At 44.1% G+C, this 25,463-nt stretch overlaps 1 protein-coding gene across 2 annotated transcripts in view; it reads left to right on the top strand.

The window, feature by feature from the left end:
• The window catches only part of LOC139384076 (EARP-interacting protein homolog), a 78,498-nt gene that overhangs the window by 10,226 nt on the left and 42,809 nt on the right, over positions 1 to 25,463 (top strand). For both annotated transcript variants that reach the window (XM_071128712.1, XM_071128713.1), the window contains 4 exons: positions 1,353 to 1,485; positions 16,551 to 16,713; positions 21,283 to 21,382; positions 24,483 to 24,619. In XM_071128712.1, coding sequence (XP_070984813.1) covers positions 1,353 to 1,485; positions 16,551 to 16,713; positions 21,283 to 21,382; positions 24,483 to 24,619 — 533 coding nt within the window. The remainder of the gene's footprint in view (positions 1 to 1,352; positions 1,486 to 16,550; positions 16,714 to 21,282; positions 21,383 to 24,482; positions 24,620 to 25,463) is intronic.

Below are 25,463 nucleotides of genomic sequence, written 5' to 3'. Positions count from 1 at the left end.
CCAGACCATTATTCCTCCTCCACCAAACGTTATAGTTGGTACTATGCGTTGTGGCAGGTAGCGTTCTCCTGGCATCCGCCAAACCCAGATTAGTCCGTTGGACTGCCAGATGGTGAAGCGTGATTCATCAGTCCAGAGAACGCGTTTCCACTGCTCCAGGGTCCAATGGCAGCGAGCTTTACACCACTCCAGCCGACGCTTGGCATTGCTCATGGTGATCTTATACTTGTGTGCGGGTGCTCGGCCATGGAGACCCATTTCATGAAGCTCCAGATGATTTGCTTCCAGAGGCCGTTTGGAACTCGGTAGTGAGTGTTGCAACCGAGGACAGCCAATTTTTACGCACTTCAGCCATCGGTGGTCCCGTTCTATGAGCTTGTGTGGCCTACCACTTTGCGGCTGAGCCGTTGTGAAGTGGAAACGTCTAGAAGCAACAATAACAGCACTTACAGTTAATCAAGTCAGCTCTAGCAGGTCAGAAATTTGATGAACTGACTTATTGGAAAGGTGTCATCCTATGATGGTGCCACATTGGCCTTACTGAAGAGCTCAGTGACTTTCAATCTACTGCTAATGTTTGTCTATGGAGATTGCATGGTGGTGTGCTCGAATTTATACACCTGTCAGCAATAGTTATGACTGAAATAGCCGAATCCACTAATTTGAAGAGGTGTCCACATACTTTTGTATATATGGTGTAACTTCATGGCTGTTAGACAATCTGGAATCAATTAAACAGGAAGCTTTGGCTTCACAACACCTGTCAACCATTGTCCAATATCCACCATATCTGAGTTTCAATGCTTTTAACTCTCCTTGTAGCCTGTCTCACTAAAAGGCCTACCTTGGAGCAAAAGGATGTCACATGACCATCACTACTGCAGTCATGTTTTACTGATTTCACAGAGAGTGACCCCTCCCTGCTTTCATGTTTCACATATTAGTTATCATATGTTGTGAAGTGTGGTGAGCTAGATTTGATCGATCTTCGTCAATCGGACCTTTATTAGACATGTGAATTTCTCTGTAACTCCTATGAATCTAACCCAATTTCTGAAGGGGAGTTTAATCACTGCTTTGAAGGGGAAAAAAACACAGTGGGTGTGTGAAGTTAAGAATGCATTTACTGTCATATTAATTTTTTTTTGTGAGAAGTGAGGGGTGCTTTGAATTGTTGAGGGTTAGGGTGACTGGTGAGAGATGACGGAAGAGGAGCTCATTCCAACCTCTTCCTCACTGCTCTCGTTCTCTCTGTTTCCGTGCTGTCGACCTCTCTCTGTTTCTCTCTCTCGCTCTCCCTCCCTCTCCCCTCCCCACCTCTCTTTCTCTCTCCTCCTCTCTCCTTCCCACAGATCCACATCATTGACTTTGATGATGAGAATAACATCATTAGTAAGAGCGTCCTGCTGCACCAGGCAGGGGAGATATGGCACATCAGCGCCAGTCCTGCAGATAAAGCCGTGCTGTCGACCTGCTACAACAAAAGTGAGGCTTCCGCACTCCCGTTGCATCTCGTTCCTTTCTTCTCTCACTAACACACTCACACACTCCCGTTGTATCAAGTCCCTTTCTTCTCTCACTAACACACTCACACACTCCCGTTGTATCAAGTCCCTTTCTTCTCTCACTAACACACACACACTCCCGTTGTATCAAGTTCCTTTCTTCTCTCACTAACACACTCACACACTCCCGTTGTATCAAGTCCTTTTCTTCTCTCACTAACACACTCACACACTCCCGTTGTATCAAGTCCCTTTCTTCTCTCACTAACACACTCACACACTCCCGTTGCATCTCGTTCCTTTCTTCTCTCACTAACACACTCGCACACTCCCGTTGCATCTCGTTCCTTTCTTCTCTCACTAACACACTCGCACACTCCCGTTGTATCAAGTCCCTTTCTTCTCTCACAAACACACTCACACACTCCCGTTGTATCAAGTTCCATTCTTATCTCACTAACACACTCACACACTCCCGTTGCATCTTGTCCCTTTCTTCTCTTCTCCTTTTCTTTCTCTCTGCCTGTCTGTCTGTCTGTCTGCCTCTCTCTCTCTCCGTCTGTCTGTCTGCCTCTCTGCCTCTCTCTCTCTCCTTTTCTTTCTCTCCATCTGTCTGCCTCTCTCTTATCTCTCCTTCTTGTCTTTCTCTCCGTCTGTCTGCCTCTCTCTCCTCCTCCTTTTCTTTCTGTCTGTCTGTCTGCCTCTCTCTTATCTCTCCTTCTCCTTTTCTTTCTCTCCGTCTGTCTGCCTTTCTATCTCGCTCTCTCCCTTCTTTTTTCAGTCTTTTTTTCCTGTCTTTATGTCACTAGTCTCTCTCACAAAAAGGGGCCAGAGTTTTTGCTGGTGAAGTCATGTGTAAAGGAAAAACTAAGGGTCCCATAAGGTATAGCTACTGAATTCTGTCTTGACCTGAAAGGATGTTATTTAAGGTAGCCATCTAGGCAAGACAGTAAGAACCCTGTTAGCCAGCCATGTCCGCCCCTGTCCATGGCCTAGATAGGACACACACACACACACGACATACAAGGCCAGACTCACACCATGCTCCCAACAATTTCACGCTAGCAATTATGCTAAAGTAACATGTCACATTTCCCTCACACTCCTTCTGCCAACAGTTGCCACGAGGCAATTAAAAATCTAAAGGAACACGACTATTTGGACGAGAGAGAAGAAAAAAAATGTAATTAAATTTCTAAGTTCATTAGATGAATGCCTTTGGCCTTGGTGACAATCTGAATCACCTCTGGATGTACTGCCGTTTTGAAGAGAGAGACAGGGAGAGATGCATTGAAAACAAGGCTGTGATACACGATATGTCAGTGTGCAGTTCAAAAGAGAAATGTAATTGCCATTACATCCAATCTAATGGAGCAGCCCCAGTCAAAGAGAAGCGCAGTGGAGGAGTGAAGATCATATGCCCCAATTTTACCTACTAAGTCACTACTGCTGCTGCTGAGGCAAATTAATTTCTATCCACTATCTGATCTGAGAAGATAGGCTGTCTCTTGTGGAGGTGGTGTGGTTGGGGTGTGAACGTGGCATAGGGTGCAGTGGTAGACAGCGACGAAAGAGTGAGAGACTGCGAGAACAGGGAGGTGTGGAGGCGAGGGTAGGCCTCTAGGGGCAGCAGACACCAGAGGGAGAGAGGGCCACAGTCTCTCATTCTGTCTTTCTTATTCTCTCTTTCTTTCTCCCTCTCTCTTTCTCCCTCCCTCTCGCTCTCTCGCTTTCCATCTCTCTCTCGCTCTCTGTCTCTCTTGTCAGCTGGGCTCTACATGCTTCAGCTCACACGATGACAGCTCCTGTTAGAGCACAGAGACCAGACCACCCCACTGTAGACAGACACATGCATGTCACACACAAAATTGTATATTTATGAATATTATTTCTGTGACTAGCTCCTGCTCTAACTACTCACTATTATACAAGAGATAATCAACAAGGGGCTATGCGTTCTCTGGAAAATAATGTATGACGTAGAAGGTTCCACGACGCACTAGCCCCGAGTTAATTATCCCACTTATACCAGGGCTATAATTAAGCAATAAAGCATGAGGGAGTGTGGTATATGGCCAATGTACCACAGCTAAGGGCTGTTCTTTTGCACGGCGCAACACGGAGTGCCTGGATACAGCCATTAGCCGTGGTATATTGGCCATATAACACAAACCCCTGAGGTTCCCTATTGCCAACGTAATTAGAACACTGAAAATACATTTTTGCTCATACCTGTGGTACACGGTCTTATATACCACGGCTTTCAGCCAATCAGCATTCATATAATTTAGCATATTTCATTGTCGAAATGTCAGTCAGGAAAGCAAATACTAGCTTTTTCAAGCAGAAATGTTCATCCTGTAGCTCTAACTAAAGTTTTGGGACACTGTAAAGTCCATGGAGAACAAGAGCATCTTCTACCAGCTGCCCACTGCACTGAGGCTAGGTAACATGGTCACCACCGATAAATCCATGATAATCGAAAATTTCAATAAGCATTTCTCTACGGCTGGCCATGCCTTCCTCCTGGCTACTCCAACCCCGGCCAACAGCTCCACCCCCCCGCAGCTACTCGCCCGAGCCTCCCCAGCTTCTCTTTCACTGAAATCCAGATAGCAGATATTCTGAAAGAGCTGCAAAACCTGGACCCATACAAATCAGCTGGGCTAGACAACCTGGACCCTCTCTTTCTAAAATTATTCCACCGCCATTGTTGCAACCCCTATTACCAGCCTGTTCAACCTCTCTTTCGTATCGTCTGAGATCTCTAAAGATTGGAAAGCTGCTGAGGTCATCTCCCTCTTCAAAGGGGGTGATACTCTAGACCCAAACTGCTGTAGTCCTATATCTATCCTGCCCTGCCTCTCTAAGGTCTTCGAAAGCCAAGTTAATAAACAGATCACTGATCATTTCGAATCCCACCGTACCTTCTCCGCTGTGCAATCCGGTTTCCGAGCCGGTCACGGGTGCACCTCAGCCACCCTCAAGGTACTAAACAATATCATAACCACCATCGATAAAAGACAGTACTGTGCAGCCGTCTTCATAGACCTGGCCAAGGCTTTCGACTCTGTCAATCACCGTATTCTTATCGGCAGGCTCAATAGCCTTGGTTTCTCTAATGACTGCCTCGCCTGGTTCACCAACTACTTTGCAGACAGAGTTCAGTGTGTCAAATCGGAGGGCGTGTTGTCCGGTCCTCTGGCAGTCTCTATGGGGGTGCCACAGGGTTCAATTCTCGGGCCGACTCTTTTCTCTGTATATATCAATGATGTCGCTCTTGCTGCGGGTGATTCCCTGATCCACCTCTACGCAGACGACACCATTCTGTATACTTCTGGCCCTTACTTGGACACTGTGTTAACTAACCTCCGAACAAGCTTCAATGACATAGAACACTCCTTCCGTGGCTTCCAACTGCTCTTAAACGCTAGTAAAACCAAATGCATGCTTTTCAACCGTTCGCTGCCCGCCCCTGCCCGACTAGCATCACCTGGACGGTTCTGACCTAGAATATGTGGACAACTATAAATAGCTAGGTGTCTGGCAAGACTGTAAACTCTCCTTCCAGACTCATATTAAATATCTCCAATCCAAAATCAAATCTAGAATCGGCTTTCTATTTCGCAACAAAGCCTCCTTCACTCACGCCACCAAAGCTCTGCCTTATTTCACCTCACTGGTCACGATAACAACACCCACCCACAGCACACGTTCCAGCAGGTATATCTCACTGATCATCCCCAAAGCCAACATCTCATTTGGCCGCCTTTCCTTCCAGTTCTCTCCTGCCAGTGACTGGAACTAATTGCAAAAATCGCTGAAGCTGGAGACTTATATTTCGTCCACCAACTTTAAACATCAGCTATCTGAGCAGCTAACCGATCGCTGCAGCTGTACATAGTCCATCTGTAAATAGCCCACCCAATCTACCTACCTCATCCCCGCACATCACCTGCTCATTTCTCACTCCAGTGTTAATCTGCTAAAATTGCAATTCTACGCTCCTATGGCCTATTTATTGCCTTCCTCCTCATGCCTTTTGCAAACACTGTATATAGACTTTCTTTTCTCTTCTGTGTCATTGACTTGTTTATTGTGTTATTGGCTTGTTTATTGTTTATTCTACGTTATTCCGTGTGTAACTCTGTGTTGTTGTCTGTGTCACACTGCTTTGCTTTATCATGGCCAGGTCGAGAGCCGTGCGTCCTCCGAAACACAACCCAGACTCGAACCAGGATCTCTGCTTAGACCACTGCGCCACTCGGGAGGCAGCTAGCAAGTTTACTTGATAACCAAACAAACAGTCTTGCTAGTTTAGCTCCCAGCTTAGCTAACCAAACCATCAGCTTGCTATTGCCGATAATGCTTTCGATTCAACTTTCGCTTTCAAAAGCAGCTCAAGCATAGAACATGTAAGAATTAATTTCATAGCCATTGAATTATAACTTGCATTATAATTAAATAATTTACGCTCTACAATGCCATACAAGCCAATCAGAAACGGGTATTCAACAATGCCATGCCATGGTATAAAGTCAATTATAAAACGGGTTGTTTGAACCCTGGATGCTGATTGGTTGATAGCAGGGAGTTATTCATGATAATTCCCGCAAAATTCTATTGTAAGTATAAATGTGCTTCCACTGTCCCACAGCCCAGCCAGGCGTTCATAAACCTAATCTGCCCTGCGTGTGAACATGACGAGACTAACAGCTTCTCTGAGCCAGGCGAATTCATTTATCAGGATTATTATAATGGATATATCCAAAGAATTGGCAATGTATACTGAACAATAATATACACGCAACATGTGAAGTGTTGGTCCGATGTTTCATGAGCTGAAATTAACAATCCCAGAACATATCCATACGCCCAAATAGCTTCTTTCCCTCCAATTTTGTGCACAAATGTGTTTACATCCCTGTTGATGAGCATGTCTCTTTTGCCAATATAATCCATCCACAGTTGTGGCATATCAAAAAGTTGCTTAAACTGCATGATCACTACACAGGTGCACCTTGTGCTGGGGACAATAAAAGACCACTCTAAAATGTGCAGTTTTGTCACACAACACAATGTCACAGATGTCTCAAGTTTTGAGGGAGTGTGCAATTGGCATGCAGGAATGTGCACCTTTTAACTTGTATTTAACTAGGCAAGTCAGTTAATAACATTCTTATTTACAATGATTGCCTACACCGGCCAAACCCAGATGACACACCCAATCACGACCAGTTGTGATACAGCCTGGATTTGTCTGTAGTGACGCCTCTAGCACTGAGATGCAGTGCCTTAGACCGCTGCGCCACTTGGGAGCATGCAGTAATTTCTCTACCATAAGCTAACTCCAATGTCGTTTTAGAGAATTTAGCAGTACATCCAACCCGAACTCACAACCGCAGACCACATGTAACCACGCTAGCCCAGGACCTCCACAACCGGCTTCTTCACCTGCAGGATTGTCTGAGATCAGCCACCCGGACAGCTGATGAAATTGAGGCCAAATACACTGTGGAGAAGATATCAATTATGCTTTGGATGATGTATCAATACACACAGTTACTACAAAGATGCAGGCGTCCTTCCTAACTCAGTTGCTGGAGAGGAATGAAACAGCTCAGGGATTTCACCATGAGGCCAATGTTGACTTTAAAACAGTTACAGAGTTTAATGTCTGTGATAGGAGAAAACTGAGGATGTATCAACAACATTGTAGTTACTCCACAATACTAACGTAAATGACAGAGTGGAAGACTGTACAGAATAAAAATATTCCAAAATATGCATCCTGTTTGCAATAAGGCACCAAAACAATACTGTACATAGTTGATTTTATTAAAACACATAGGGTGTCTATATATGGGAAAAATACACATTTAAAAATGTTCAGCAGTCGATTGGCCGAAAGAACAGACTTTTGGTCGGCCAAGATTTTTTTTAGTCTGTGACAGATCAAACACATCAACACAGTTGTGAAGAGGGCACGACAATGCCTCTTCCCCCTAAGGAGGCTGAAAATAATTGTCATGGGCCCTCAGATCCTCCTTTTCAAGCATTGTAGTGGCTGCATCATGTTATGGGTATGCTTGTCAGTAGAGCTAAGCACAGGGGAATTCCTAAAGGAAAACCTGGTTATCTGCTTTCCAGCAGACACTGGGAGACAAACTCAAATCCAATTTAATTTCACTTTACCGTGAAATGCTTACTTACGAGCCCATGGTTAGCAGATGTTAATGCGAGTGTAGCGAAATGCTTGTGCTTCTAGTTCCGACAGTACAGTAATATCTAACAAGTAATCTAACAAATTCACCGCAGACCACCGCAGACCACATGTAACCACGCTAGCCCAGGACCTCCACAACCGGCTTCTTCACCTGCAGGATTGTCTGAGATCAGCCACCCGGACAGCTGATGAAATTGAGGCCAAATACACTGTGGAGAAGATATCAATTATGCTTTGGATGATGTATCAATACACACAGTTACTACAAAGATGCAGGCGTCCTTCCTAACTCAGTTGCTGGAGAGGAATGAAACAGCTCAGGGATTTCACCATGAGGCCAATGTTGACTTTAAAACAGTTACAGAGTTTAATGTCTGTGATAGGAGAAAACTGAGGATGTATCAACAACATTGTAGTTACTCCACAATACTAACGTAAATGACAGAGTGGAAGACTGTACAGAATAAAAATATTCCAAAATATGCATCCTGTTTGCAATAAGGCACCAAAACAATACTGTACATAGTTGATTTTATTAAAACACATAGGGTGTCTATATATGGGAAAAATACACATTTAAAAATGTTCAGCAGTCGATTGGCCGAAATAACAGACTTTTGGTCGGCCAAGATTTTTTTTAGTCTGTGACAGATCAAACACATCAACACAGTTGTGAAGAGGGCACGACAATGCCTCTTCCCCCTAAGGAGGCTGAAAATAATTGTCATGGGCCCTCAGATCCTCCTTTTCGAGCATTGTAGTGGCTGCATCATGTTATGGGTATGCTTGTCAGTAGAGCTAAGCACAGGGGAATTCCTAAAGGAAAACCTGGTTATCTGCTTTCCAGCAGACACTGGGAGACAAACTCAAATCCAATTTAATTTCACTTTACCGTGAAATGCTTACTTACGAGCCCATGGTTAGCAGATGTTAATGCGAGTGTAGCAAAATGCTTGTGCTTCTAGTTCCGACAGTACAGTAATATCTAACAAGTAATCTAACAAATTCACAACGACTACCTTATACACACATGTAAAGGGATGAATAAGAATATGTACATATAAATATACGGATGAGCGATGGCCGTGCGGCATAGGCAAGATGCAGTAGTAGATGGTATAGAATACAATATATACATATGAGATGAGTAATGTAGGATATGTAGACATTATTAAAGTGGCATTATTTAAAGTGACTAGTGATACCTTTATTAAATCCTCATGTTAAATGTAATAAAGTGGTAAGAGATTTGAGTCTGTATGTTGGCAGCAGCCACTCTACGTTAGTGATGGCTGTTTAACAGTCTGATGGCCTTGAGATAGAAGCTGTTTTTCAGTCTCTCGGTCCCAGCTTTGATGCACCTGTACTGACCTCACCTTCTGGATGATAGCGGGGTGAACAGGCAGTGGCTCGGGTAGTTTTTGTCCTTGATCTTTTTGGCCTTCCTGTGACATCGGGTGCTGCAAAATACCAGTCTCATCGTCAGTGAGTGAAGAGGCGACTCTGGGATGCTGGCATTCTAGGCAGAGTTGCAAAGCAAAAGCCATATCTCAGACTGGCCAATAAAAAGAAAAGATTAAGATGGGCAAAAAAACACTGACACTGGACAGAGGAACTCTGCCTAGAAGGCCTGCATCCCGTAGTCGCCTCTTCGCTGTTGACGTTGAGACGTTGCCAGCACCCAAAATTACTACCGGAACCTATTTCAGTCCAAGTCGAGCACTGATAAGAAGCCTACTTTATGAAGTTTCCACTGGATCAGAGCATAACATGTTTCCCTTACACGCTGTGGTTATCGAAAGGGAGAGTTGGAAAGTTTTTTCAAATACATTAAGGAACTAGTAGAAAGAGGAGGAAGGGAAGCGCTACTACGGTACACAATAGTACAATTTGGTAGACAGAAGGTGCTCTTTGGTAAAAGGGGTGAATTGGACATCAAAAAGAAAGGAGGACTAAGTCACTCTTCATATAATTAATTAAAATGCCTTTATTTGTATGGAATGTTCAATAGAAACAACATTTTAAAAATCTGAAGCGTTTCGGCACTATTGTAAACTATCGTAATTCTCAATGGACGTAAAAACAGACTGTTGCTGTTTTGAGGTGAAGAAAACATTAATTTGAGAAGCTCCACACGTCATTAGTGGTGGTCCGTTAAGGCAATCACAAACACTATCAGATCCCCAAATAGGCACATTATACGCCTACATTTGCGCGCAGGCCTACTTCTATGCGCGTCCTTACTCAACATTGGCAGAAGCGCTCCAAACAAAATACAATAACTAAATTGGCAGAACTCGTAAATGGAATTAAATAAACCCAAAGTTTTTTTCTCACAAGTGTAGAATAGGTTGTGCGCTCTGCAAACAATGTGTCCACTCCGACAATGAGAACAGGAAGACTGGAATAATAATATTGAATGCATTAAAATAAATTACCGTAACCAAAGTAACAAACATTGTAAATAAAACAATTATTCCAATACGCTCAATTATTATTGAGCCAATCACTTGTGTTGTAGCAAGGTAGGGTTGATATACAGAATATAGCCAGCCCTATTTGCTAAAAGACCAAGTCCGTATTATGGCAAGAACAGCTCAAATAAGCAAAGAGAAACGATAGTCCATCATTACTTTAAGATATGAAGGTCAGTCAATCCGGATAATGTAAGTAATTTTTCAAGTTTCTTCAAGTGCTGTTGCAAAAACCATAAAGTGCTATTATGAAACTGGCTCTCATGAGGATCGCCACAGGAAAGGAAGACCCACCTCTGCTGCAGAGGATAAGTTCATTAGAGTTACCAGCCTCAGAAATTGCAGCCCAAATAAATGCTGCAGAGTTCAGGCAAGACATCAACTGTTCAGAGGAGACTGCGTGAATCAGGCCTTCATGGTGGATTTCCTGCCAAGAAACCACTACTAAAGGACACAAATAATAAGAAGAGACTTTCTTGCGCCAAGAAACACGAGCAATGGACATTAGACTGGTGGAAATCTGTCCTTTTGGTCTGATGAGTCCAAATTTGAGACGCAGAGTGGGTCAATGGATGATCTCCGCGTGTGGTTCCCACCGTGAAGCATGGAGGAGGAGGTGTGATGGTGTGGGGGTGCTTTGCTGGTGACACTGTCAGTGATTCTTATTTTTTTATTCAAAGCACACTTACTTAACCAGCATGGCTACCACAGCATTCTGCAGCGCTATGCCATCCCATCTGGTTTGGGCTTAGTGGGACTATCATTTGTTTTTCAACAGGACAATGACCTAACACACCTCCAGGTTGTGTAAGGGCTATTTGGCCAAGAAGGAGAGTGATGGAGTGCTGCATATGTGGGAACTCCTTCAAGACTGTTGTAAAAGCATTCCAGGTAAAGCTGGTTGGGCGAATACAATGACAAAGGGTGGCTACTTTGAACAATCTAAAATATATTTTGATTTGGTTACTACATGATCCCATATGTGTTATTGCATAGTTTTGATGTCTTCACTATAATTCTACAAGGTAGAAAATAGTAAAAAAAAAATAAAGAAAAACCCTTGAATGAGTAGGTGTGTCCAAACTTTTGACTAGTACTGTATACAGTGGGGCAAAAAAGTATTGTCAGCCACCAATTGTGCAAGTTCTCCCACTTAAAAAGATGAGAGGCCTGTAATTTTCATCATAGGTACATTTCAACTATGACAGACAAAATGAGAAGGGGAAAAAAAATCCTGAAAATCACGTTGTAGGATTTTTAATGAATTTATTTGCAAATTATGGTGGAAAATAAGTATTTGGTCACCTACAAACAAGCAAGATATCTGGCTCTCACAGAACGGTAACTTCTTCTTTAAGAGGCTCCTCTGTCCTCCATTCGTTACCTGTATTAATGGCACCTGTTTGAACGTGTTATCAGTATAAAAGACACCTGTCCACAACCTCAAACAGTCACACTCCAAACTCCACTATGGCCAAGACCAAAGAGCTGTCAAAGGACACCAGAAACAAAATTGTAGACCTGCACTGGGAAGACTGAATCTGCAATAGGTAAGCAGCTTGGTTTGAAGAAATCAACTGTGGGAGCAATTATTAGGAAATGGAAGACATAAAAGACCACTGATAATCTCCCTCGATCTGGGACTCCACGCAAGATCTCACCCTGTGGGGTCAAAATGATCACAAGAACAGTGAGCAAAAATCCCAGAACCACACGGGGGACCTAGTGAATGACCTGCAGAGAGCTGGGACCAAAGTAACAAAGCCTACCATCAGTAACACACTACGCCGCCAGGGACTCAAATCCTGCAGTGCCAGACGTGTCCCCCTGATTAAGCCAGTACATGTCCAGGCCCGTCTGAAGTTTGCTAGAGAGCATTTGGATGTTCCAGAAGAAGATTGGGAGAATGTCATATGGTCAGATGAAACCAAAATATAACTTTTTGGTAAAAACTCAACTCGTCGTGTTTGGAGGACAAAGAATGCTGAGTTGCATCCAAAGAACACCATATATACTGTGAAGCATGGGGGTGGAAACATCATGCTTTGGGGCTGTTTTTCTGCAAAGGGACCAGGACGACTGATCCGTGTAAAGGAAAGAATGAATGGGGCCATGTATCGTGAGATTTTGAGTGAAAACCTCCTTCCATCAGCAAGGGCATTGAAGATGAAACGTGGCTGGGTCTTTCAGCATGACAATGATCCCAAACACACTGCCCGGGCAATGAAGGAGTGGCTTCGTAAGAAGCATTTCAAGGTCCTGGAGTGGCCTAGCCAGTCTCCAGATCTCAACCCCATAGAAAATCTTTGGAGGGAGTTGAAAGTCTGTGTTGCCCAGCAACAGCCCCAAAACATCACTGCTCTAGAGGAGATCTGCATGGAGGAATGGGCCAAAATACCAGCAACAGTGTGTGAAAACCTTGTGAAGACTTACAGAAAACGTTTGACCTCTGTTATTGCCAACAAAAGGTATATAACAAAGTATTGAGATAAACTTTTGTTATTGACCAAATACTTATTTTCCACCATAATTTGCAAATAAATTCATTGGAAATCCTACAATGTGATTTTCTGGATTTCTTTCTCTCATTTTGTCTGTCATAGTTGAAGTGTACCTATGATGAAAATTACAGGGCTTTCTCATCTTTTTAAGTGGGAGAACTTGCACAATTGGTGGCTGACTAAATACTTTTTTGCCCCACTGTATATACACTACTGTTCAAAAGTTTGGGGTCACTTAGAATGTTATTGTTTTTGAAAGAAAAGCTAACATTTTTGTCAATTAAAATAACATCAAATTGATCAGAAATACAGGACATTTTTATTGTTGGAAATTACTTTTGTAGCTGGAAACGGCTGATGTTTTTTTATGGAATATCTACACAGGCTTACAGAGGCCCATTATCAGCAACTGTCACTCCTGTGTTCCAATGGCACATTGTTTTAGCTAATCCAAGTTCATAATTTTAGAAGGCTAATTGATCATTAGAAAACCCTTTTGCAATTATGTTAGCACAGCTGAAAACTGATTTATGAAGCCATAAAACTGGCCTTCTTTAGATTAGTTGAGTATTTGGAGCATCAGCATTTTTAGGTTCGATTACAGGCTCAAAATGGCCAGAAACCAAGGACTTTGTTATGAAACTAGACAGTCTATTCTTGTTCTGAGAAATGAAGGCTTTTCCATGTGAGAAGTTGCCAAGAAACTGAAGATCTCGTACAATGCTGTGTACTACTCCCTTCACAGAACATCGCAAACTGGCTCTAACCAGAATTGAAAGAGGATTGGGAGGCCCCAGTGCACAACTGAGCAAGAGGACAAGTACATTAGAGTGCCTAGTTTGAGAAACAGACGCCTCACAAGTCCTCAACTGGCAGCTTCATTAAATAGTACCCGCAAAACACCAGTCTCAACGTCAACAGTGAAGTGGCGAATCCGGGATGCTGGCCTTCTAGGCACCAAGAACTACCTAGAGCTGGCCGTCCTGCCAACCTGAGCAATCGGGGGAGAGGGCCTTGATCAGGGAGGTGACCCAGAACCCGACTGTCACTGACAGAGCTCCAGAGTTCCTTTGTGGAGATAAGAGAACCTTCCAGAAGGACAACCATCTCTGCAGCGCTCCACCAATTAGGCCTTTATGGTAGAGTGGCCAGACGGAAGCCACTCCTCCGTAAAAGGCACATGACAGCCCGCAGAGTATTTTGTGTAGCTTACTTACTTCTCGTGTTATTATTTCTTATTTTTATTTATTGTGTTTTTGTTCTACCTTATGTTATTTGTAGTACTACATTGATATTGATTACTGCATTGTTGGGTTTTGAGCTTGCAAGAAATGCATTTCATTCTACTTGTGCACGTGACATAACTTGAAGCTTGAAAATAATAGTGAGTAGTTAGAGCAGGAGCGAGTCAAGTGAGATAGGAATTTATACCGTGGCATTGTTGAATACTCATTTCTAATTTGCTTGAAGGGCACACTAGAGCGTGCAATATTTAAGTGATATTGCCCGAGAAGCCAGTGTCTCGGTCCGGCAAACCGTGCTAATATATCCTCCGAACACCGGCTTCGAAGGCGTTATCACTTTTATACAACGGGTTACCAATATATTCTGGCCGTCATGCGTTCTCTCGGTTCGGTTGCCAAAGATGCGACCCAGTTGTTAAGTATTTTTGTTGCAAGTCTATGGACGCGTTCATTCTAAATGTTCCGTTTCCATGATGGCTTAGCCACAGTTGGCTAGCTACCAAGCAAACACAGTCACGGCTAGCTACCAAACACAGTCACGGCAAACAGTGCAGCCAGAATAACAGCAAAGTAGCTTCATTTGCCTTTTCTAGTGATTTTGGGTGGGATACATCCATAACGAGCTAATGATGTGCAATTTTGCCTGGCATAGAACATTTGCTCTCTTGCCAGGCCACTGTTCAGAAGAGATGGCCAACTACACAGCTAACATAATGACTTCAAACTGAAGCTGGAATGACCGCAAACTATCTGTATTTCTGTGTTTTTATATTCACATTTCTTTGTATAGATCCATTAAAATGATGCTAATTCATGATTTCAACTGGCTGAGAAGAGCTGCCAGCCTGTCTGTCTCGTCCTGACTCCCGACACATTCATTACTATGGGACAGCTGGATATCGAATTGCAATATTGAAACAATGTTGAAAATGTCTGAGAGACAGACAGCAAGGTTATTACAAATCTCTGCTGTTGAAAACTAAATGTTAGTCTAAAACAAATGGGTGATCATGTCTAGATGCTTTTTACAGTGTAGATCTAGTATATACATTGCCTGGCTGAGCTGATGAGACAATGGATTTAGCCAGTGGTAACTTGTGAAATAGACACTGGCTGGAATGTGGTTTTAACCAATCAGCATTCAGGATATGACCCACTCGTTGTGTAATGCACGGTATTATTCAATGGCTAGGAAATTAATACTTATATGTTCTTTGTTTGAGCAGCTTTTGGAAGCAAAAGTTGAATTGAAAACTTTACTGGTGTTGTTGAATTCGATTTTCATAATTGCATGCAAGGACTGATGGTTGGGGGGCTAAGATAGCAAGTCTGTTTGGTTGGTTACCAAGGTAACTATTGTAGCTATCTATGCTGAACAAAAATATAAACGCAACATGCAACAATTTCAACGGTTTTACTGAGCTACAGTTCATATAAGGAAAGCAGTCAATTGAAAAAAAATAATTAGGCCCTAATCTATGGATTTCACATGACTGGGCAAGCGGTGCAGCCATGGGTGGGCCTGGGAGGGCAATAGGGCCACCCACTTGGGAGTCAGGCCCAGGCATTCAGAATTTGTTTTTCACCTCAAAAGGGCTTTATTACAGACCGAAATACTCCTCAGTTTCATCAGCTGTCCGGGTAGCTGATCTCAGACAATCTGCAGATGAAGAAGCCAGATGTGGAGGTCCTGGGCTGGTGTGGTTACACATGGTGTGCGGTTGTGAGGCCGGTTGGACGTACTACCAAATTCTCTAAAACGAAGTTGGAGGAGGCTTATGGTAGAACAATTAACATTCCATTATCTTGCAACAGCTCTGGTGGACATTCCTGCAGTCAGCATGCCAATTGCATATTCCCTCAAATCTTGAGACATCTGTGGCATTGTGTTGTGTGACAAAACTGCACATTTTAGAGTGGCCTTTTGTTGTCCCCAGCACAAGGTGCACCTGTGTAATTATCATGCTGTTTAAGCAGCTGTCAGGTGGATGGATTATCTTGGCAAAGGAGAATTGCAGACTAACAGGGATGGAAACAAATTAAGCGTTATGTGCATATGGAACATTTCTGGGATCTTTTATTTCAGCTCATGAAACATGGGACCAACACTTTACATGTTGCGTTTTATATTTTTGTTCAATATAGTAAACTTACTAGCTACTTCAGTGGATATTGAACACATTTCTAGCGGCACATTTCTAGTGGTATATCCGTTAAATTATACCCCATGGCTTGTGTGATAATTAACTCTGGGCTCTATGTGTTCTCTGGAAAATAAGGAAACTCCGTAGAAGGTTAGTGCCACTCCGCTGGCGGGTTGTGCAACACACCTTCCACGTCATGGATTATTTTCCATAGAACGCACAGGTTGATGATTCCTTACGTATATCACAGGACACTAAGGAAATGTATTTGAATGAAAGTACCTACAGGGATCTAGCTGCAGCAGGTTTTTTTAACCTTCATAACCTGGTCCCTGATGCGGTCCCACAGACCTGGTCCCTCTGTACATTCTGGTTTTCATTCTCAAATCCATATCATGAGTGAGTCCCCACCCACCTCAGGTGTCTAACACTGACTTTGTCTCCTGTCCACTGCAGCCAGTGAGAGTCGCGTAGTGACTTGTGGGGCTATATGGAGGATGCCCCCAGAGTGGGAGTCAGGGAGCCACGAATCCCCAGACGATCCCCACAACTCCCACAACCCCCAGAACCTGGAACTCCTCTGTCACCTTGACAACAGCGCCCATGGCAACGCCTCCAGGTAGGCTGCTCTCAGACTGTCGCCTACAGCTACAATACTGTATACAACACAACACAGTCATATCAATTCAAACCTGAAACTATAGGGCTTCCACGACCCCCTGTTTGAATTCTTTTCTCTGCTCTTTTCTCCTCTGTGTTCTTTTTCCCTTCTCTTTCCCCTCGTTCTCTGTTCCTCTATCTCATCTTCTCTCCTTCTCCCCCTCTGTCTCTCTCCCCTTCTCCATTTGACTCCATCTCTGTGTATTTTGTCTTTCTAAATCTATGGTCCTGCCTCTCACCATTTATACCCCTATACCCGCTTATCTTCCTCTATCTTTAAATCTTTCTATCTCTCATTCGCCCTCTTCATCTCGTTGTTATCTCCCTCTGTCACTTGCCCCGTCTCTCTCTTTCTCATGTACTACTGAAGTGTATCCTGGTCTATACTTTACAATACTGTGTTGAGTGACCTACATATCCCAGGGCTCAGCCACTGCTCAGGCCTTTGTCTTATACTTAGCTGTATACACTACATTCATCATCCATTTATGGTGCAGGAAGATAACATCAATACTCATCCCTTTTTAGACTTCAGTAGCTGCCTCATCCCTTTGGAAGGAAGATTGCATTTTGGCATTCTAAATTAAATTCCCCATTTCCATTTTTTTTTTAAACTTCCCTGAGCAGTATTTAAAAAAAATATATTTTAGAGGCTGCAATTGACTTTGTGTATGTGTGTGTGTGCAATAGCCTTCAGTTGAGTGAGTGAGGTGGGGCTCTGTGGTGGAGATTGATGGTTCTGCTGTCTGCCATTCTGACACCTCCAGAGCTGCAACACTCTCAAGGGCATGATAGTGTGTCTGTGTGTGTGTTCTGTGAGTCTTGCAGCCTTCGCTTTGTTGTATTGGCTCTGAGAGATGGATGGCTTTGGTTTGGTGCCCACCTCGTCCATCTCTTTCAGGCTGCAACCCCCGCCGTCTCTGACTACGCTGGCAGGAGCACAGCAACCAGCAGAGGGTGTGTTTGTGTGACTATGTGCTTGTTTAAGTGTGTGAGAGAAGGAGTACATGAGAGTGTCTGTATGTACATACTGTATATTATCAACAGGGCTCTCAGCGGTGAGGATATACTGCCAAATGTCGTGTATTTCAAGGATAAATAGACTCAGAAGGAGCATAGGAAGCTGTTTTTAATATACTGTATGAGAGTCTGCGTGGGTTCAGATCACTTATTACCTTCCTTCCTGTATGTATGTATGTACGTCCTTTATGCCTTTTATGGCTGTACCTCAGTCCCTCCTCAGCCTTGCCGGACTAATATTTGGGATAGTGTCGTGTTGTGAAGCGTGGCTGGAATGAAGAAGCAGACCCACAAACAGTAGTACTCTGGCATGGCTACATTTCTCTCCCCATGCTTTGGGGAGCCAAGCGCCTCATTTCGATTTGGAGCAGCACCAGGCTCAGGAATCAATTCCCATTGAGCGATTAAGACTAATCATGGCTTGGCTGGGCACCATGAGGAATCATGAAGCTCAACAGGCACACTGTTTTATTTCTTCACGGGAGGGTGTGACGGGAGGGGGGTAAGCGTGTGTGTCTGTGAGCGTGTGTGTAGCCTTTGTGTACAGGGGTGTGTGTATGCCTGTATGTGTGTTGTGGGGGGGGGGTCCTGGTGATCACAGTGCACAGAGTATGATTTGCACTCAAAGGGACTGTTAGTCATTCAATGTTAGCCCAATGGGATCTCAGGCACCCACACAGTCATATGCAAGCCAGTCAATACTGTCAGTAATGTTAGGGCTGTGGAGATCAGTATTCTAACACACCTTCAATTGGAGACACAAACTCTGCTTGGCTGAATAATCCTGTCTCTACACACACACGTGCCTGCACACACACACTTTTTAAATTGCCCATATTTTGTCCTTCTTAGTTCCTTTCTCTCTTCAATCTCTCTCCCTCTTCTACTATCTCTGTTCCCATCTCCGTCTCCCTCCCTTTTCTATCTCTCTCACACACTAATCTTTTTTTTATCTCTCTCATCCACTGTGTCTTTCCCAGGCCTTGCCTTGGACCTACAGTATTCAGACCCCTTGACTTTTTCCACTTTTTTTAACGTTACATCCTTATTCTATAATTGTTTAAATAAAACATTTCCCTCAACAATCTACACACAATACCCCATAATGACAAAGGGAAAACAGATTTTTTGAAATTTTAGCAAATGTATTGAAAACACAAATCAGATACCTTATTTATATGAGTATTCAGACCCTTTGCTATGAGACTTAAAATTGAGCTCAGGTGCATCCTGCTTCCATTGATCATCCTTGAGAGGTTTCTACAACTTGATTGGAGTCCACCTGTGGTAAATTCAATTGATTGGAAATTATTTGGAAAGGCGCACACCTGTCTATATAAGGTCCCACAGTTGACAGTGCATGTCAGAGCAAAAACCAAGCCATGAGGTCAAAGGAATTGTCTGTAGAGCTCTGAGACAAGATTGTGTCCAGGCATAGATCTGGGGAAGGGTACCCAAACATTTATGCAGCATTGAAGGTCCCCAAGAACATAGTGGCCTCCATTCTTAAATGGAAGAAGTTTGTAACCACCAAGACTCTTCCTAGAGCTGGCCTGAATGCCAAGCGTCACGTCTGGAGGAAACCTGACACCATCCCTAAGGTGAAGTATTGTGGTGGCAGCATCATGCCGTGGGGATATTTTTCAGGGGCAGGGACTGGGAGTATAGTCAGGACCGAGGCAAAGATGAATGGAACAAATTACAGAGAGATCTTTGATGAAAACCTGCTCTAGAGCGCTCAGGACATCAGACTGGGGCGAAGGTTCACCTTCCTACAGGACAACGACCCTAAGCACACGGCCAAGACAATGCAGGAGTGGCTTCGGGATAAGCCTCTGAATGTCCTTGTTGCCCAGCCAGAGCCCAGACTTGAACCTGATCGAACATCTCTGGAGTGACCTGAAAATAGTTGTGCAGCTACACTCCCCATCTAACCTGACAGAGCTTGAGAGCATCTGCAGAGAAGAATGGGAGAACACCCCACCACCCCCAAACTGTTTTTGCTTTGTCATTATGGGGTATTGTGTGTAGATTGATGAAGGGGAAAAAACTATAATCAATTTTAGAATAAGGCTGTAACCTAACAAAATGTGGAAAAAGTCAAGGGGTCAAGGGGTCTGTATAGCTCTATTGAGCTGATCCCTCACTGTAACTCTGTAGCCAAGCCAACCGGATTTATCTGTTTTGTCTCTATTCCCCAAAGGAGTCCAATCTGATTTTCCACCCAATACCATGAGCATGTGCATATGTTGCTATTGAATTAAACTCATGTGAATACAAAGCAGACGGAGAAACAGTTTGATGAGAAGGACAGAGGCGGGTGTCTCACCCAGGACTGTCTGAGATATATGGGCCTGTAAAACTCCCCTCCCTGGCAGTCCTCCATGTATTTACATATTCAGTCCCTACCAGGATGCCAAGCCGCCGCAGAGCTCAAGGTCAAATGCACATAACTTATTTTCTTTAATAAGAGCGGCTGGCTGTTGCCATAAAGGGGAAGAGGATCTCTCTCTTTCTCTCTCTTTTATGAATTAATTAATACTATTGGGAGAGCTACTTTTATAAATCTGGGGGTGGTGAATATATTGACTTCAGATTGGAGCTGTTATGGAATAAATGAATGACAGACAATGAGAGAGAAAGAGAAAGAAAGAGCGAGAGAGACAGGTAAGAGAGGGACAGACAGTGCTGCCTCCTACACTGTGTGTGTGTGTGTGTGTGTGTGTGTGTGTGTGTGTGTGTGTGTGTGTGTGTGTGTGTGTGTGTGTGTGTGTGTGTGTGTGTGTGTGTGTGTGTGTGTGTGTGTGTGTGTGTGTGTGTGTGTGTGTGTGTGTGTGTGTGTGTGTGTGTGTGTGTGTGTGTGTGTGTGTGTGTGTGTGTGTGTGTGTGTGTGTGTGTGTGAGAGAGAGAGAGACTCCCAGCACCTTGGGAGGGCAGTAAAAACTGTCCCCCATCGTCCCTGGATTTACAACTTCCATAAACTTCTCTTCTCTGTTCCCTTTCTTCCTCTCTCTCCCCCTGTCCCGCTCTCCCCTCACAAGATATGCAAATTACTGAGTTGGATGAAATCCTGAGGAAGACTGTAACTTTGTCCGTCCCTCCTCCTCCTTCCATCCCTTTATCTCTCCCCCACACACAGCACAGTGGAGGCTTCATGTTGTGTTCCTCCACACTGATGAATGACTCAGAGGAGATGGGCCAGTCTCATTTATCACCACTAGAACTAATGACATCAGTCTATAGCAGACACAGGCAGCTCTTATCATGCACTGTGTATGTGTCACACGCAGTAAATACTACATAGTGCTCATTTGACTATATACCATGGTAATAAACTTTGGTCATAAACTGCCGCCATTGGATGTGTGTGCGCATTGTACTGTGGTTGTGTAGAAGAGCGTTTACCTTCTTTTTTTTCCCGCACTGATGTGTGTGTCCTGTGAACTGAGTCTCTCTCCCCTCGCTCTCTTTCTCTCCATCTCGCTGTCTCGCTCTCTCTCTGCTGCAGTGTCCTGTGGGAGCCCATGGGAGATGGGACGCGTGTGATCTCTCTGGCTGATAACCACGCTCTGCTCTGGGACTTGACGGAGAGCTCTACCCAGGCCACGGTGAGACACACACACACACCACCATACGTCTCCCCATACCCCATGCTCATTATTTGATAACCACGGTATCAGACCGGTCTTATCTTGCCCTCCCTTCCCAACAACGGTGTTATAAGAACTGTCTAGGGGTGTACTCTGCTTGGTTCACCAAGATCACATGATTCCTTACTGAAACACACTGTAGCTTTATTGTCCAGAGCAGTGGCTCCTGTGGGTGTTTTTGTGGACTTTCAGAGCTGGTTCACTGGTGCCCCAATTCTCTTCTGCTGTCATCCACCTAAAATAGTTAACTTGTGTCAAGTAAACCGTTCGCTGTTTTAACGACCCCCATTCAAGCTAGATATACATTGAGTACACCACACATTAGGAACACCTTCCTAATATAGAGCTACACAATTATGTTCACTTCGGGGCCTGAAACTCCCCATTATTCAATTTGCGACGATTGTACATCCGCTAAGAAAGGTCTGTGAAAACTTAAACAACATCGATGGAGAAGTCAACATACAAGTGTAGGTAAAAACGAATGCAAATAAGTTTGAAATTGTGCTACTAATGCACATGATGGCACAAACACGTCTCGTAAAAAGTAAATATGTTTTTGTTTGGTTATCTTCTGGAAATTGTAGAAATAAAACCAGCTAGGCAGGCTAACGTTAGTTAGCTAATTAATTTGCTAGCTATCATACAGTAGGTGTATATTAGTAATTATCTATTTAATATAAGTAGACATGCAATCAAAATTGACTGTAGCGCATATAAAGCGCCCACAAGCTACCAGTAGCTGAAAACACAATCATCGCGGGATAAACGAGTGACAAATTTCCAGCCAAGGGCGGTCCATTTAAAAAATCATTCCTTCCTCCCTCGCCCTGCAAGTGTATACTCGTCAGACGTCATGATACGTCATCAGAAGTGTCCACTTAATTTGAGGCCTGAGGGGATAGGGTGTGTCTCTTTTAAGTGTTTGGACAGCATGCCTCATTTGTCTCAATCCTTCTCTGACCCTTCTCCTACCCTTAATCTACACGGATTGAAGTGGATTTAACAAGTGAGGGATCATAGCTTTCACCTGGCTTCACCTGGTCAGTCTATGTCATGGAAAGAGCATGTTTTGTGTACTCCGTGTATGTTGAACTTTACCCATTTCAAAGTTGAATGGCCGGAATTCTAATTGTTGTCACACAGTTGGTCTAGTCAGGACTAGTTTGTGGCCATGCTGTTTAGTGGAAATGCTCTCCTCTGACAGTGCTGTTCCATCCCCACTAATGCAGTGAGGTGAGGAGGAGGCGTCCCGGTCTCCTCCTTTTGTTATTTACTGTTTTGTTCCTCTGATTCTCCACTCCACTGCCTCTGCAATTAAAACGTCCATAGTTCTATAGTGGAGATGAAGTGTGTGTGTGTGTGTGTGTGTACTCTGTAGTGTGTAGGCTGGTCAGTTAATGTTCCATTAGCAACTAGCTGCCTGGGCATACTTTAGCAGGGAGGTGCTTCATGAATAATGGGGCTAAGTCATTAGTAATTAATGTGCTCATACAGAGATCTTCACAGGGCCAGCCAGGCCACAGGCCCAACAGGACACAACCAAGGACTTGACATTGGTGTGTGTGCGCGTGTGGATGTGTGTGTCATAATGTAAACCTGTGAAGAATCGCCTTGTCCAGAGATTGCAATCAGACATGCACACTCACAGAGGGACACAGACGAACACACACACATTCTCTCCTGTTCTATGTGTGTGGCAGCGTCCCCAGAGGAAGGCACTCTGTGTGTCGTCGTCCCCTCGTGTAGTGACATTGATGTCAGGCTGGGCTGAGAGCAGGGAGCTATTGAGTGACACAGCCTGCCCTGGGCATGGCAGCCATTAAAATTGGAGCGAGGGCACAGGGGTGAGAGAGGGAGAGAAGAGTAGAGCAGGGTCAGAGGAAAAAGAGAGGGTGAGAGAATGAGAGAGAAGTAGATGGCGAGAGACGAAGTGAGAGAACTAGGATAGAGAGAGGGAGCCTGCCAGCCTAGACAGATTCTTCCAGCGCTGTTGAGAATGCTAATCTTCTCCACTCTATCCCTTTACAGCCCCCCCCCCCCCCCCTCCTTCCTTACCCACATCCCCTCCCTCTATCAGAGGCTCTCAGGCTGATGTGTTCATCACAGGCCTGTCTGTCTGTCCAGCTGCGCCATGGATTTGTCTCGAGTGTACGGTAGATTAAAGGTGTGTGTGTGTGTGTGTGTGTGTGTGTGTGTGTGTGTGTGTGTGTGTGTGTGTGTGTGTGTGTGTGTGTGTGTGTGTGTGTGTGTGTGATCAATTAGAAACACTGTTGAAACTGAGTCAGAACATCTTCTCCGGCTCACGGTACGTTCACACACCTTGTCCACCGTGGCCGTTCACTCACACACAATTCACGCTCTCCCTAAATGCGTGAAAGTTTGGCAGATAGCGTTGTTTTATTGGACAGCGATTGCTAAAGGTAGCTGTCCTTCTGTGTTTTATATGCTTTGTCATTAGGCCTGCTAATGTGTTTAGCGCTAACAAAGCTGGGAGCTAGGCAGGGCATGAGGCTGTGCCAATGTGCCACGCGCTAGACAGGAGAGATTATACTTGAAGACAGCCGCCCTCTCTTTCTCTCCTATCCCCTACCCTATCTCGTCCCCTTCCTTCACTTCCCTTCTCCCACGCTCCCTTATCTTCTCCTCCCTCTCTCCTCGAAATAATGAAACTATAGTGTGTGTGTGTGTGTGGAGAGAGACGAGATAGAGAGTAATGTTATCAGGTTGGATTTTAGAGATGCAGAAGTATGAAATGATTGTATCTCTGTTGATTATGTCAGTACAGACTCAGAGGGTCCTTACTGGTCAAACTGGTGATCCATGAGTAACAGTATATAGATATTCACAATGGCAACAAGGTCCTTCAGGAGTCATTGAACCTGTCATTGACTTTGCTGTCTGAGGGAGGGTGAGGTCAGCTTCACACTAGGGAAGGCCTGCCCATACAGGTCCGTCAATGCATTAACTCTTACCCTTATCTTAGCCTCCCTCGCCATACCCCATGATTGATAGGTGTATGATCAGGTGTATTGATCATTAACCCCTGCCCCTCCAGATCTCCAGCAGTGCCACCCTAGAGGGTAAAGGTCAACTGAAATTCATCTCTGGGAAGTGGAGTCCGCATCACAACTGTACCCAGCTGGCCACAGCCAACGACACAGCCATCAGAGGCTGGGACCTCCGCACCATGAGGTAAGACTGACATACTAACCATATAGTATTAACCATGTACTAACCATATGTTAACCATATACTAACCATATGTTAACCATATATTAACCATATACTAACCATATGTTAACCATATAGTACTAACCATATATTAACCATATACTAACAATATGTGAACCATATACTAACCATATAGTATTAACCATATACTAACCATATGTTATGTTAACCATATGCTAACATATTAACCATATACTAACCATATGTTAACCATATAATGGTGTCATCACCTGGTTTAAATGATATTCCTAGAGACAATATCTCTTTCATTGTCACTCTATGCACGTCACCCACTGTATTCGCATCCTACCATACCTTTGTCTGTACATTATGCCTTGAAACTATTCTACCGCGCCTAGAAATCTGTTCCTTTAACTCTCTGTTCTGAACGTACTAGGCGACCAGTTCTTTTAGCCTTTAGCCGTACCCTTATCCTACTCCTCCTCTGTTCCTCTGGTAATGTGGCGGTTAACCCAGGCCCTGTAGTGCCTAGCTCCACTCCTATTCCCCAGGCGCTCTCATTTGTTGACTTCTGTAACTGTAAAAGCCTTGGTTTCATGCTCTCTATGTTTGTTTAATTCACTGCCCTTGCACACGCTGCCAACCCGGATGTCCTAGTCGTGTCTGAATCCTGGCTCAGGAAGACTATCAAAACCCTGAAATTTCCATCCCTAACTATAAAAATTTTCGACAAGATAGAACTGCCAAAGGGGGAGGAGTTGCAATCTACTGCAGAGAGAGCCTGCAGAGTTCCCTTACTATTCAGGTGTGTACCCAAACAATTTGAGCTTCTACTTTTAAAAAT

Source organism: Oncorhynchus clarkii, chromosome 25 (assembly GCF_045791955.1).
Source record: "Oncorhynchus clarkii lewisi isolate Uvic-CL-2024 chromosome 25, UVic_Ocla_1.0, whole genome shotgun sequence".
NCBI lineage: Eukaryota > Metazoa > Chordata > Actinopteri > Salmoniformes > Salmonidae > Oncorhynchus > Oncorhynchus clarkii.
Note: the sequence above shows the minus strand (reverse complement) of the source record. Positions and strands in the feature narration are given on the sequence as shown.